This window comes from Oncorhynchus mykiss, chromosome 4, assembly GCF_013265735.2.
Source record: "Oncorhynchus mykiss isolate Arlee chromosome 4, USDA_OmykA_1.1, whole genome shotgun sequence".
In the NCBI taxonomy this organism is placed as follows: domain Eukaryota; kingdom Metazoa; phylum Chordata; class Actinopteri; order Salmoniformes; family Salmonidae; genus Oncorhynchus; species Oncorhynchus mykiss.
Genome location: NC_048568.1, coordinates 4,184,135 through 4,198,498, shown reverse-complemented (window position 1 = coordinate 4,198,498; position 14,364 = coordinate 4,184,135). Strand labels below are relative to the sequence as shown.

Genomic DNA, 14,364 nt, shown 5'->3' with positions numbered 1-14,364 from the left:
CAAAAACACAAACCACAACACAGAAACTGGGGAACGTGATGGCAAGAAGTCACCTGAGCCTACCGTGCTAACGGGTTCCCTCTAGATAACACAACCATAAAGTGCATAAAAAGCATGAGGTGTGGCTAACGTTTGCAAGCTTGCACTAGCTACCGAGCTAGTATACAAACTCTGTAGCACAGAGTAGATCCTCCATATAACGTTGAGAAATATTGCATTGTGGATAGTGTAGAAGATATTCAGAAATAAGTTAAGAAATATGTAATAACGCAAAAACATAACTGTTTGTACTTATAGGAAACCAGATCATGCCTACAACTAAGTTACTAAGTCTTTAACCACACTGTGTTGTTACACTGGTGAGTAAAAACTCATGCTTCCTACCCTTTAACTTTTTGTCTGAAAATAAAATGTAAAGTTTACTCAACTGCGTTACCCACTCCAGTCAGCAGAAGGCGGTGTGGGGACTTTAAGGCAATGCTGTTAGTGTGACATATAATCTAGTGGACGGAACGCTTCTTTCAACAGCAGCAACAGTTAGTCAGCCACCTCGGTAGCTTGCTAGCCAAAATAGCCGAATCAATAAAACTCTTTAGACGCTTTAGTGTATATTAGCAACTGTGTTGTAAACCCACTTCTGTCGTCTAGTTAGTTATTCGATTTAATTTCATATTTACGGTATTGTTGTTATTATTCAGCTAGCGGGCTGATTAAGTTAGCATTAGCCTAGCTAGCTAACATCCCCGACCATGAGGTCACTAAGCTACTCTCCTCCTGCCAAAGAAGAGGCGGTCTGCTGATAGGAGAAAGAAGTTATCGTGAAAGAGGAGGATATCATAGTAAAACAAGAAGTAGAGGATGAGGCTGTTACAGTGAAAGAAGAAGAGTAATACGTTTCAGTGAAAGAAGAGGAGGAAGAGAAAGAGGATGCAGTTTTTGGAGTGAAAGAGGAGGAGGGGGAGATGACTGTCACATCGAAAGAGGAGGAAACTAGATATCTGTGCCCGGTTTCCGAAACGCATCTTAAGGCATCCAATAGTTCTAACGATGAACAGGCCCTGGTTAACACTAGTAAGAAGTTTCTTAAAAACAGAGGCACAAACTCTGCATTTGTTGAACTGATGTGTGGTGTTAAAGAGGAAATCTATATTTGGAATTATTTATATATAGCCATGGATTCTTATAGAATATAACACATTCCTCATGAGCTTAGTTCAACTGTTGTACCCCATGAGAACCCCAAATAATATTTTTTTACTCCAATGTTTAGAAACCATATAAACCAACACTGTATAGCCTCAACATTGCTAAAACTATAATGTTGATATCATGGATGGTCAGTCCTTGCATCCGTCGGTCTGTCTATGAATTTGAGAGTAGTTACATTTCTCCTGCCCCATCCATCATCTTATTAGCAAAAGAGTTGTGGAATTGCAGCTTTGTTATTGTTTGAACTGCAGATTGGTTTGTTGATTGATTGTGTGGCTTTTTTAAAGGGGCAACCTAGTATTTAAACAGCAACAAAATGGCTGCCCAGAGATGTGGTTTGGTAATCAGCTGAGGGATGGGGGCTAGAGAAATGTAACCACTCTCAAATTCATAGAGAAAGCAACCGTAACTCAAAACCTAGCCATCTTTGACGTAACAGTTATAAGGCATTGGCTTGACAGTCGCTGGACCCAGGTTTGTGTTCAGCTCAGGGCTACTCCCTGAATAAATTATGAATACGAAGACTGGCCATCCATGATATCATAATGATAGTTTAACCTCTCTAGGGTATGTGGGACGCTAGCGTCCTACCTCGTCAACAGCCAGTGAAACTGCAGGGCCCCAAATTCAAAACAACAGAAATCCCATAATTAACATTCCCCAAACATAAAAGTATTTCACACCATTTTAAAGATACACTTGTTGTAAATCCAGCCAGTGTCCTATTTCAAAAAGGCCTTACGACGAAAGCACAACAAACGATTATGTTAGGTCAGAGCCAAGTCACAGAAAAACACAGCCATTTTTCCAGCCAAAGAGAGGAGTCACAAAAATCAGAAATAGAGATAAAATGAATCACTAACCTTTGGTGATCTTAGTGTACAAACCCTCAGTTTCAGGCTGATGGCAAAGCTAGCCAAAGAGCATTTTTCTAGTTGAAGTGTTTAAGTATAAAGCAGTTGATTTGCGACAATAACAAACATATTAAGCAGGTGATTCAAGTGAGCCTTACAATTATAATCCAAAAGTAATGTGAAATGCACTCATAAGCAACCTGTTAATGGAGGCTATTTTTACTGTCCGCCTATGAGAACTCCCCTGAGTTTTCCCACAAGGTGGTGAATTAGTAAATAGCAACACAGAACTTAATGTGAGTTTCCTTCAGTAGCACTCCTGATCTTGCGCTGATAGTGAGCTGTAATATTCAGAATACATTGTGAAAAACAAAAATCTTCGCTCACCATTTTTGCTCCAGGCAGATATACTACATCCAAACTAGCGGTTTCCTCATTAGCAGGGAGGAGTTTCTGCAATCAAATTGTGTGTGCATTGCCCTCGTGCTGCAATTTTAGCAAACACAGAAAGTGGCCTATATTGGAGACCAAAAATTGTCTGGCACACTGCTTAGGATTTCAACAACTTTAATAACTTATTTCTAGTTACCACTAATGTGAAAACAAGACAAATTATGATTGTTTCTGACTTGACTGTCATAATTGTCAAATAATTTAACAGATGTCAATTGTTGTACAACTTAATGGGTATGCTCTGGGCATCAACTTTTACCTCAAATAAACAGTGGATTTCTGCTGTTGTGGGACTTTAACCATGTGTCTGACTTTGTTGTTCACACAGGAGAGAGACGGGACTATCGTGGATCCTCTGTGGATCCTCAGCAACATCATGATGCTGACGAGGCAGAGAAAAGTCTTTTCAGATCAGATCTCCTCAAGAAATACCATCAGAGACGCACAGGGAAGAAATCTCATTGCTGCTCTGACTGTGGGATACGTTGCAAATATTAATCAGAACTTAAAATACACCAGAGAATACACACAGGAGATAAATCTTATAGCTGTGATCAATGTGGGAAGTGTTTTATTCGGCTACAAACCCTGAAATCACACCAGAGAACACACAGGAGTTCTAGTTCTTAGGAAGACGAGTTTCCTAGAAGCTAGTGAGTTTTATATTGTAGAAGGTGAAGCATTGTAGTTGATTATAATGTGGAGTGGAAGTTGTTTTCTGTTGGTGGAAAGCAAACTCATCCAACAAAAATATAGGATATATTTGTTGTCTTAAGGTGTGAGGGTGGACTTTAGCACGTAGGAAACGGGGATACCTAGTCAGTTGTTCAACTGAATGTGTCTTCCGTGCACTGATTGGTGTCACCTAGTTAGTCAGTATGTGTTACACCTGTGCTGGTCCAGGTTCTATTTAAGAGTGTCTGGCCCAGTGCTCCAGTTGTTTTGATAGATGTGGAGAGTCAACACCTTTAGTTGCTCCACCTTTTTGGTTTAAAATGTTTTCATTTCAGGTTGAAGCTTCTTTCTGAAGAGAGCTTTTTTTTGAAGAAAAATGAATACAAACAAGCAAACCTGGTCGGTTCCGGGGATTGGTATAGCAAATACCGTAAGATTTTCATGGACTGAAAAGGAGATGGAACCTTGGGGCAGGGAAACTTTTGGAAGGACCATATTGATGGGATGCCTCAGGATAGAGGTGAAGGAAGTACTCTGCATTCAAGGCAACCCAAATGAAAAGGGTTTTGATGTGACGTTTCACAAGCAAGAGAAACATGATGATGTATTGAAGATGGCAAAGGAAGCGGAAAGAAAAGGACCCCTGTGCCATTATGCGGTGACCAGCCTGGCAAAGAACAACTTCAGGGTGGTCACCGTAAACATGTACAATCCGCACGTGAAGGATGAAGAAGTGAGGGCCTTTCTGGGGAGATACATGGACAATGTCTCCTCAGCGAGGTACCTCAGGGACTCCCTGGGTTTCTGGAACGGGAGGAGAGGGTTCCAGGCGTTACTCAGGGAGTCCAAGAAGAGTGTGGATGGCCTCCATCCTCCACCTCCATCCTCCGGCGATGTTCTCCCTGGGGGCTGACAGGGGAACACTCTACTATGCACGTCAGCCCCCGTTCTGCAGGCGTTGTATGGCCTACGGCCATATCCTGGCCTCGTGCAGCGCCAAGAAATGTTGTTTTTGTGGGTCGGAAGAGCACGAGGCCAAGGAGTGTGACGAGCCCAAGGCTTGCAACGGGTGTGGCTCAAGAGCACACCTGTGGCGTGATTGCCCGGCTCGTCACAGGTCATACGCGTCTGCAGCTGGGGGGGGGGGGGGGGGGGGTGGGGGGAGGAAAGAAAGGACGCGTGCGGATTGCATGGATGGCACAGGGGAAAAGACGGCGCAGGAAGAAGATGGGAAGAAAGATGAGGTGGGAAGAAAGAGGCGAGGAGAAGAAAAGAATGGAACAGAAGGAGAGAAGAAAAAGGGGACGGAAGAAGGTGGAGGAGCTGAGAAGAGGGAGAAGGGGACAGTGGTACGAGAAGGAGTGGAAGAGGGAACGGGGACAGTGACGGAGAAGGAGGGAGGAGTGGGGGGGGGAGATGGGGGGAAGGAGTGGGGGGACAGCCTGCCAGGCTTCCTCGAGGTCGAAATTAGGGATTTGGTGGAGGGGTTAGTGGGGATGGGACGTTGTGTCTCCCCGCTACCTCCTTCACCAAAGAAGAAAGGGATAAAGAGGGGGAGCTTGGCAGGAAGTGAGAGGGAGGGGGGTGTGGAGGGGGAGGGGGGAGTTAAGAGAGTGGCGGGGGGGGGGGGGGGTAATTTGTCCTCCCGGTTTGCCTCAGCCCCTTGCATTTTAGTGGATGACTCCAGTGAGGGGTCGGTGGGTTGTTTGCTAGAGGGATCCCAACTCCTGTTTGGGGAGATGGGGTCCCCTATATGCAGCCCCGAGGCAAACAGGGAGGGGGGGATGGTGGGTGGGGAGGGAGGACCCAACACACTGCCTGGATCATGGGTTGGGATGGAGGACGGGGGGGCGTCAGGAGAGGAGAGGACGTCCCCGCCGGTGGAGATGGACCAGGGGAGCATCGGGTGAGTCTCCTGGTTTTTCTTTGGGTTTTGTTTTTTTTATTTGTTGTAAATAATTAAATGAATAGTTCTGTTTCTTTTTTTAGTCTAAATGTTAGGGGGTTAAGGGATAATGTTAAAAGGAGGGCGTTTTTTTGTTATTTAGAGGGTGTGGGGTTTGATTTCTGTTTTTTACAGGAGGCTCACCTGAGGGATGGTGGGGATGTGTGTAGATTTAAGAGGGAGTGGGATAAGGGGGAATCTTTTTGGGGCATAGGAGGGGTGCACTCAACAGGAGTAGGGATTTTGTGTGGGCATAGAGAGGTTAAAGTAGAGAACACTTTTGTAATAAGTAGAGTTTTGGGGATAGATGTTAAGTTTAGAGAAGCTAGATATAGGTTAATTGGGGTGTATGGGCCACAGGTGGCGGCAGACAGGAGGGGGATGGTGGACTGTCTGGCGCCCCTGTGTGTTACAAACAGGCACTTGGTGATAGGAGGAGACTTTAATATAGATTTAGGGTTAGGCGGTGATAGCAGTGCAGGTGCCATCTCTGGGCTAATGGCTTGCCATGGTCTGGTTGATGGTGGCTTGCACACTACTCCGGCAATGGTCGGTCCTACATGGCGCAACTCCAGGGGGGTTGCGCGGAGGCTCGACTACATTTTTGTATCCAGGTCTTTGGGTCAGTTGTCTGGGCGGCTGTTGCCTGTTTTCTTCACGGATCACGACGGGGTGTTCCTGCAGGTGGGGTCGCCAGTCTGCCTCTTCGGTAGGGGGTACTGGAAGTTAGATCGGGATATACTGGAGGAGCAGGCTTTCGTTGATGCATTTTTTTGTTTCTTTCGGAGGCTTGACGGCCTCCGGTCCATGTGCGAGGGGGTGTTAGAGTGGTGGGATTTAGTCAAGGGGAGGATAAGGGCTTTTATAATAGGATATTGTAGAAGGAAAAAAAGGGAGGAAAGGAGGGAGGTGGATCGTATCCAAAGGTTAATTGAACTTGAGTACGAGGCAGGCAACCTCGGCGGGTCGATTGACTGGGAGAGATTCGCAGCCCTAAAGGCGCAGCTCAGGGAGCTGCAGGAGCAGAAGGCTCGAGCTTTCCTGGAGCGTGCGCATAGTGGCTTTCTAGAACATAATGAGACTTGTTCCGCTATGTTCTTTAAGTCGGTTAGGGCCAGACAGAGTAGGAAGGTAATGAAGGGAGTTAGGGAAGAAAATGGTAGTATAGTAAGTAAACCAGAGGAAATGGTCAGGGTGACAACTGATCATTTCCAAGGTTTATTTAAGGAAAGGGAAATAGATGTAGAGCAGGGAAATGTGTTTTTAGAACACTTGTCCCGGCGGTTGCCAGAGGACATTAGAGACGTGATGGAGGCCCAGATCTCACTAGAAGAGGTTGAGAGCGCTCTTAGGAGGATGGGAAAAGGGAAGGTGCCTGGGATGGATGGGCTGCCGGCTGAGTTTTACCTCAAGTTTTGTGGTATACTTGGACCAGTGGTTCTCGAAGTCTTGAAGGCCATCCTTGAGACGGGGGTCCCGGGGGGATCAATGGCTGTTGGTGTGCTGTCACTTCTTTATAAGAAGGGGGAAGCAACTGACCTTGGCAACTGGCGGCCATTGACCATGCTGTGCGTAGATTACAAGATTCTTGCAAAGGTTTTAGCAGACCGGTTGCGCACAGCCCTTCCCTACGTCGTCCACGAGGATCAGACGTGCGGGGTAGAGGGCCGCTCTATAAGATGGAACCTACAGTTGATCAGGGATTCCATCGCTTGGGTTGAAGATAGAGGGCTGCCTTTAATGGTAGCAGCGCTAGATCAGGCGAAAGCTTTTGATCGCGTGAATAGATCTTTTCTATTCAGGGTGTTAGGTAGATTAGGATTTGGGGAGAAGTTTATAGGATGGATCCGTACTTTATATGTCGGAGCGGGGTGTCGAGTTAGTGTAAATAGTCACTTAGGTGACGTTTTTGACCTCTCGTCTGGGGTCAGGCAGGGATGCCCACTCTCGGCTCTCCTCTTCATTCTGTACATGGAGCCTCTGGGGGCTGCCATTAGGGCAGATACAGGGGTGGAAGGCTTGTTGATCCCTGGAAGTGGTGGGCTGCGTGTTAAGATGACGCAGTACGCCGACGACACTTCCTTGCTGTTGTGCAAGGACTCGTGCCTGACAAGGTCCCTTGCCATCTTTGGGGATTTCACCCGAGCGTCGGGAGCGGTTCTGAACCATGCAAAGTCTTCCGTCAAGTTTTTCGGAAGATGGCGCGGTAGAACGGATGTGCCTGGGGGGTTATGTGAAGGGGCCCTGAGGATTCTCGGGGTTAATTTTGAGACCTCCAGCTCAGCGACGCTAAACTGGAACATGCGTATCGCAGTGGTACAGAGGAAGCTAGCAATGTGGAAGGCTAGGTATGTATTTTATGGGCAAAGTCCTGGTCCTAAAGGTGGATGTGTTGCCGTCTCTTTTGTATGTGGCATACAACCCATTGCCGGCTTGTCTGAGGAGGCCTCTAGTGAGGCTTGTGTTTCAGTTTATGTGGAGTGGCAGGTGCGAGTGGGTCGCCAGGGCACGCATGATCTGTCCCATCGGGGAGGGAGGTAGGGGGGTACCACATTTCCCCCTCAAGTTGGACGCCATTTTTGTTTCTTTCTTGTTGACAGAGCTTGCTCGTCCGGTTATACACCCGTCCGGTTACCTCCTGCGGGTGTTCTTCTCGTATAAGGAGAGAAGCGTAATGGTGTGGTCTAACGCGGGTCCTCGGGCGGAACAGCTGCCGTGGCATTTTGGCTATGCGGCCAAGTGGCTGCGTGCGCACCCCGAGGTTGAAGTTGCCCGAGTAGGTTTAGACCACAGGCACCTGTACGAGGAGGTCAGGCAGGCAGGGAGTCCTGCGCCTGTAGCGGGCATCTCGTCAGTGGTCTGGGAGGGAGTGCAGGCGCGGGGCCTGGACAACAGGCTCAAGGACCTGAATTGGTTGGGCCTCCATAAGTGCTTGCCGGTACGTGCCATCTTGTACCGGTATAGTTTGGTGCAATCCCCCACCTGTCCAAGATCCTCTTGTGGCAGGGAGGAGACTGTGCGCCATGCCTTTTGGGACTGTGCCTTTGCCGGACTAGTCTGGGCTAGGGCACGGGTAATGCTAGGTGTGGTTAGGAATGATTTTGTTTTGACATGGGCTAGGCTAGAGAGAGGCGTAGGGAGAGCAAAGGGAACGGATAGGGACGGGTTTCTGCTCTGGCTTCTCATGAGTCTCTTTAAAAAGGGACTGTGGGAAGCCAGGCAGAATTTAGTCAAGACAGGGAGAGATTGGGGGGTGGAAGGGATAGTGAGAAGGGTGGAAGGTGATTTGAGGGGGAAGATGGAGAGGAAGTGGGGGAAGCATGCGGCACGGAAGAGGTGGAAAGGGGGTTTAGGGCTGGGAGTGTTAGAGTGAGTTTGGTAAGGGGATAGATTAGGGAAGGGGAGATAGGGAAAGGGTTAGGTATTGGTTAGGTATGACGGGGAGGGATGATGCTCCCCTGAGGTTTGTTTTTGTTTGATGTTTTTGAAAATATAATTAATTAAGAATGAATGAGAATTATGATTTTGTAATAGTATGAATGGTATTGATTGTAATAAATTATTTTAACCACCTTTTTGGTTTGCTTCCTGTCTTTAAGTTTGGTGTGGGTTTTCTTTTGTTTGCCTCTTCTTGGGCAGATTTAGTGGGTCTGATGGTGGGTGTCTTTTAGGTTCCAGTTGTTGTTACGTGTCAATTTTCAGTGGACACCCCCAGTGTCTTTCAGAGCCCCTACTAAAAAACAAGCCTATTTTTGGATTGGATTTTGCATCCAATTAATATTTTAATCAATGGCATTTCCTTAGGGTGCTCATTAGTCTTTCAGTTAGTCTTCTGTTTGTTGTGTACTAAATATTTGTTTAATTTCATGTGAAGCCATTGTGTTGCATTCATGTCTGAAATGTGCTGTACAAATAAAGCTTGATTTGATTTCAACAAATGAACACAATGACCGACCAATTAACAGACTCTTGGTCCCTCTTAGTATGGAAATCAGTATCATCAAATCAAATTTATTTATATAGCCCTTTGTACATCAGCTGATATCTCTAAGTGCTGTACAGAAACCCAGCCTAAAACCCCCAACAGCAAGCAATGCAGGTGTAGAAGCACGGTGGCTAGGAAAAACTCCCTAGAAAAGCCAAAACCTAGGAAGAAACCAGGCTATGTGGGGTGGCCAGTCCTCTTCTGGCTGTGCCGGGTGGAGATTATAACAGAACATGGCCAAGATGTTCAAATGTTCATAAATGACCAGCATGGTCCAATAATAATAAGGCAGACCAGTTGAAACTGGAGCAGCAGCCTTTCCGTTCACCCTCCCACTCCTGGGCCAGACTACACTCAATCATATGACCCACTGAAGAGATGAGTCTTCAGTAAAGACTTAAAGGTTGAGACCGAGTTTGCGTCTCTTACATGGGTAGGCAGACCATTCCATAAAAATGGAGCTCTATAGGAGAAAGCCCTGCCTCCAGCTGTTTGTTTAGAAATTCTAGGGACAATTAGGAGGCCTGCGTCTTGTGACCGTAGCGTACGTGTAGGTATGTATGGCAGGACCAAATCAGAGAGATAGGTAGGAGCAAGCCCATGTAATGCTTTGTAGGTTAGCAGTAAAACCTTGAAATCAGCCCTTGCCTTGACATGAAGCCAGTGTAGGGCCAGTGTAGCACTGGAGTAATATGATCAAATTGTTTGGTTCTAGTCAGGATTCTAGCAGCCGTATTTAGCACTAACTGAAGTTTATTTAGTGCTTTATCCGGGTAGCCGGAAAGTAGAGCATTGCAGTAGTCTAACCTAGAAGTTACAAAAGCATGGATTAATTTTTCTGCATCATTTTTGGACAGAAAGTTTCATGTTTTGCAATGTTACGTAGATGGAAAAAAGCTGTCCTTGAAATGGTCTTGATATGTTCTTCAAAAGAGAGATCAGGTTCCAGAGTAACGCTGAGGTCCTTCACAGTTCACAGTATCAATCCCATGTAAAAGCGTTCAACTACTGAAAACGGAAACAAACAAATGGCTCACAGTATCAATCCCACGTTTCAAGCCTGCTGAAGGAGTGGTAAACACCACCCCCGGCTCTACCAGGGGCTTGAGGTGGTCTCCCACAGCTCTGATTATGTCATGTTCTGTGGCCTTGCCGTTCCATTTCTTGACTGCCCCTGCAACACAGAAACACATTTAGTCATATTATATAAAACACAAAGTCATGGATATGGAGCATCTACAGCCTCAGTTACACCTGGCACCTAAATATCAAATCAAATTTATTCGTCACATACACATGGTTAGCAGATGTTAATGCGAGTGTAGCGAAATGCTTGTGCTTCTAGTTCCGACAATGCAGTAATAACCAAGTAATCTAACCTAACAATTCCAAAACTACTACCTTATACACACAAGTGTAAAGGGATAAAGAATATGTACATAAAGATATGAATGAGTGATGGTACAGAACGGCATAGGCAAGATGCAGTAGATAGAGTACAGTATATACATATGAGATGAGTAATGTAGGGTATGTAAACAAAGTGGCATAGTTTAGTGGCTAGTGATACATGTATTACATAAAGATGCAGTAGATTATATAGAGTACAGTATATACAGTATTGTTTAAAGTGACTAGTGATATATTTTACATCAATTCCCATTATTAAAGTGGCTGGAGTTGAGTCAGTGTGTTGGCAGCAGCCACTCAATGTTAGTGGTGGATGTTTAACAGTCTGATGGCCTTGAGACAGAAGCTGTTTTTCAGTCTCTCGGTCCCTGCTTTGATGCACCTGTACTGACCCCGCCTTCTGGATGATAGCGGGGTGAACAAGCAGTGGCTTGGGTGGTTGTTGCCCTTGATGATCTTTATGGCCTTCCTGTGACATCGGGTGGTGTAGGTGTCCTGGAGGGCAGGTAGTTTGCCCCCGGTGATGCGTTGCGCACACCTCACTACCCTCTGGAGAGCGTTACGGTTGTGGGCGGAGCACTTGCCATATCAGGCGGTGATACAGCCCGACAGGATGCTCTCGATTGTGCATCTGTAAAAGTTTGTGAGTGCTTTTGGTGACAAGCCAAATTTCTTCAGACTCCTGAGGTTGAAGAGGCGCTGCTGCGCCTTCTTCACGATGCTGTCTGTGTGGGTGGACCAATTCAGTTTGTCTGCGATGTGTATGCCGAGGAACTTAAAACTTACTACCCTCTCCACTACTGCCCCATCGATGTGGATAGGGGGGTGCTCCCTCTGCTGTTTCCTGAAGTCCACAATCATCTCCTTTGTTTTGTTGACGTTGAGGTTATTTTCCTGACACCACACTCAGAGGGCCCTCACCTCCTCCCTGTAGGCCGTCTCGTCATTGTTGGTAATCAAGCCTACCACTGTAGTGTCGTCCGCAAACTTGATGATTGAGTTGGAGGCGTGCATGGCCACGCAGTCGTGGGTGAACAGGGAGTACAGGAGAGGGCTCAGAACGCACCCTTGTGGGGCCCCAGTGTTGAGGATCAAAGGTTGGAGATGTTGTTACCTACCCTCACCATCTGGGGGCGACCCGTCAGGAAGTCCAGTACCCAGTTGCACAGGGCGGGGTCGAGACCCAGGGTCTCGAGCTTGATGACAAGTTTGGAGGGTACTATGGTGTTAAATTCTGAGTTGTAGTCGATGAACAGCATTCTCACATAGGTATTCCTCTTGTCCAGATGGGTTATGGCAGTGTGCAGTGTGGTTGAGATTGCATCGTTTGTGGACCTATTTGGGCGGTAAGCAAATTGGAGTGGGTCTAGGGTGTCAGGTAGGGTGGAGGTGATATGGTCCTTGACTAGTCTCTCAAAGCACTTCGTGATGACGGTAGTCGTTTAGCTCAGTTACCTTAGATTTCTTGGGAACAGGAACAATGGTGGCCCTCTTGAAGCATGTGGGAACAGCAGACTGGGATAAGCAAAAATGTGACTTCTGTCATCTGATCACTCCAAGCTGCATTAGGTTAATATCTGCCAGGATGGGCATTGCGTTCGGAATTTGAGTCTGGCCACCGAATATGCATAAGCAATGTAAAGAGATGTGGGGAAAATTACATTTGACACAAATGACCTTCATAATATCAAAGAACAAATGTGTGTGCCTGAAGAGAAATTAACTTTCATACAGCCAAGAGGGGTGAGAAAGTACACCCATATCGGTGGACAATTTGCACTAATGTAAATAAACATAGCTGATGGAACATATTCCCTTTTGCTTAGGTGATGAACTGCTAAGGGAACATAAATATTTACCATCTAAACCATGTGTGACCTCTCACTTCTCTGGCTGTAGAAGTGTTCTTCCTAACCAGTCCCTCAACAGCTCTCTGAGCTCCACCCTCACTGGGTCATCAGAGGAGAGGAAGGCTGAGGAGGGATGGAAGGATGAATGGATCAGTCAGTCAATAAAGTGTAGAGCTGCTGTCTATGCTGTCTGACAAAATCACTATTTTAGTAGTTCATTAAAGTAAATTAAGCTTTATGACTGCTGAATACCAACTATCAATCACTTAGATCATGTATTTTCAGAGATACATCCTTGGGACGTCCCTAGCCCATTGAAGTTGACATTTAAAATGGTTAAGGTAGGGGTCAAGGTCAGGGTTTAGGGTAGGGATGTCCCAAGGATCCCAGATTGCATTGACCATTGGGAATTTTTCTGTCTCTTTTACATAGCAGGTGTAAAAGAAACAAAGACAAGACAAGTAGATGGGTTGTTTGAGAAGAAAGTCTTTGTCAGCCCTAACAATTCATCCTGGAACCCAAACCTCCCCTCCCTCCAGACCAACACGTTCAATGCTTCATTCAGTACTCCCCAAACCACCCTCCAGACCAACACGGTCAATGCTTCCTTCAGTACTACCCAATCCTCCCCTCCCTCCAGACCAACACGTTCAATGCTTCCTTCAGTACTCCCCACTTGGTAAACAGTTTGACCACATCATTAAAAACACTGGTACATCTTGATCACTGATCCACAACTGGAGAAGACGTTTAAAGAACCCCAGAGGGTAGTCTTCAGACACGCCCCCAACATCAGTCAAATGGTGGTGAGGTCTGATCTTCCACCACTCCCACGTAGTACCTTCCTAGACAATGTGCCAGATGATAATTATAGATGTGGCCCATGTACCCAGTGTAACTTTACCAACTAATGTACAGAGTGAAATCATCATATTACAGGCCAGACCATTGAGATTAAGGGCATCATTACATGTTCCACAAAAAATGTGATCCACCTGATCAAGTGTATTTGTGGTCTATGCTGTTTAGGAAAAACTAAACGAGCTCTGAAAACAAGGATATCAGAACACAGGAGTAATATCAGGACCCTTGACCAGAGAAACAAGGATAGCAGAACACAGGAGTAATATCAGGACCCTTGACCAGGGAAACAAGGATAGCAGAACACAGGAGTAATATCAGGACCCTTGACCAGAGAAACAAGGATAGCAGATCACAGCAGTAATATCAGGACCCTTGACCAGAGAAACAAGGATAGCAGAACACAGGAGTAATATCAGGATCTTGACCAGAGAAACAAGGATAGCAGAACACAGGAAAAATATCAGGACCCTTGACCAGAGAAAGCCTGTGGCTGCGCATTTCATGGAGGCTCGTCACAACATCAGCTCCCTGAGATACATTGGTATCGAACATGTTATTAAGACTCCAAGGAGGGGGGTGGGGGGAGAGATACTGATAATCTATAATTGAGAAGATAATTTGATATCAGACCATTTGTGGACCATGTCTCCTAGAGGTCTGAACCAAGAGTTTGATATCAGACCATTTGTGGACCATGTCTCCTAGAGGTCTGAACCAACAGTTTGATAACAGACTATTTCTAACATGAATATGTCACGTTGATGTGTCTTTCCTTGCAGGTCTCCACTTGGTCATTTTATACATATACAGTATATTATTGTCTGGAACTACTACATGTGCCCATCTCATTGATATCACATTACTAGATTGTTTTAGCCCCCACCATGCGTCATGTGGTCATGTGCATAATGGTCATGTGAGGTGAAATGTGTATATTTTGGGATGTGAGCACTCAGTCTGTTTCACCTGACGGAGATCCATTTTGGATTGAAAAGTTGTCAATTAAAGCAGTGAATAACAGTTATTGTTATTTAACAAAGCTTTTGCATAACAATCATGCAGTAGAACAACAATAATCATCACCCTCTTGACCAATCTTCCCTCCCCTTCACATTTGGT

The 14,364-nt window shown here is 45.9% G+C and overlaps 1 protein-coding gene across 1 annotated transcript; it reads left to right on the top strand.

The window, feature by feature from the left end:
* Positions 1-508: 508 nt before the first annotated feature.
* Positions 509-4,904, top strand: LOC118964401. The gene is made up of 3 exons (XM_036975448.1): positions 509-1,071; positions 2,845-4,753; positions 4,866-4,904. The coding sequence occupies exons 2-3, from the start codon at positions 3,956-3,958 to the stop codon at positions 4,902-4,904; spliced, it is 837 nt and encodes a 278-aa protein (XP_036831343.1). The 5' UTR covers positions 509-1,071; positions 2,845-3,955.
* The last annotated feature ends 9,460 nt before the right edge of the window (positions 4,905-14,364 follow it).

What these genes read in the sequence shown, in the direction of transcription:
- LOC118964401 (XM_036975448.1), top strand. Translation starts at nt 3,956, where the DNA reads ATGTCTCCTCAGCGAGGTACCTCAGGGACTCCCTGGGTTTCTGGAACG. An exon ending in GGATAAAGAGGGGGAGCTTG is followed by an intron (nt 4,754 to 4,865) that starts GCAGGAAGTGAG and finishes CTTGCATTTTAG; the next exon opens with TGGATGACTCCAGTGAGGGG.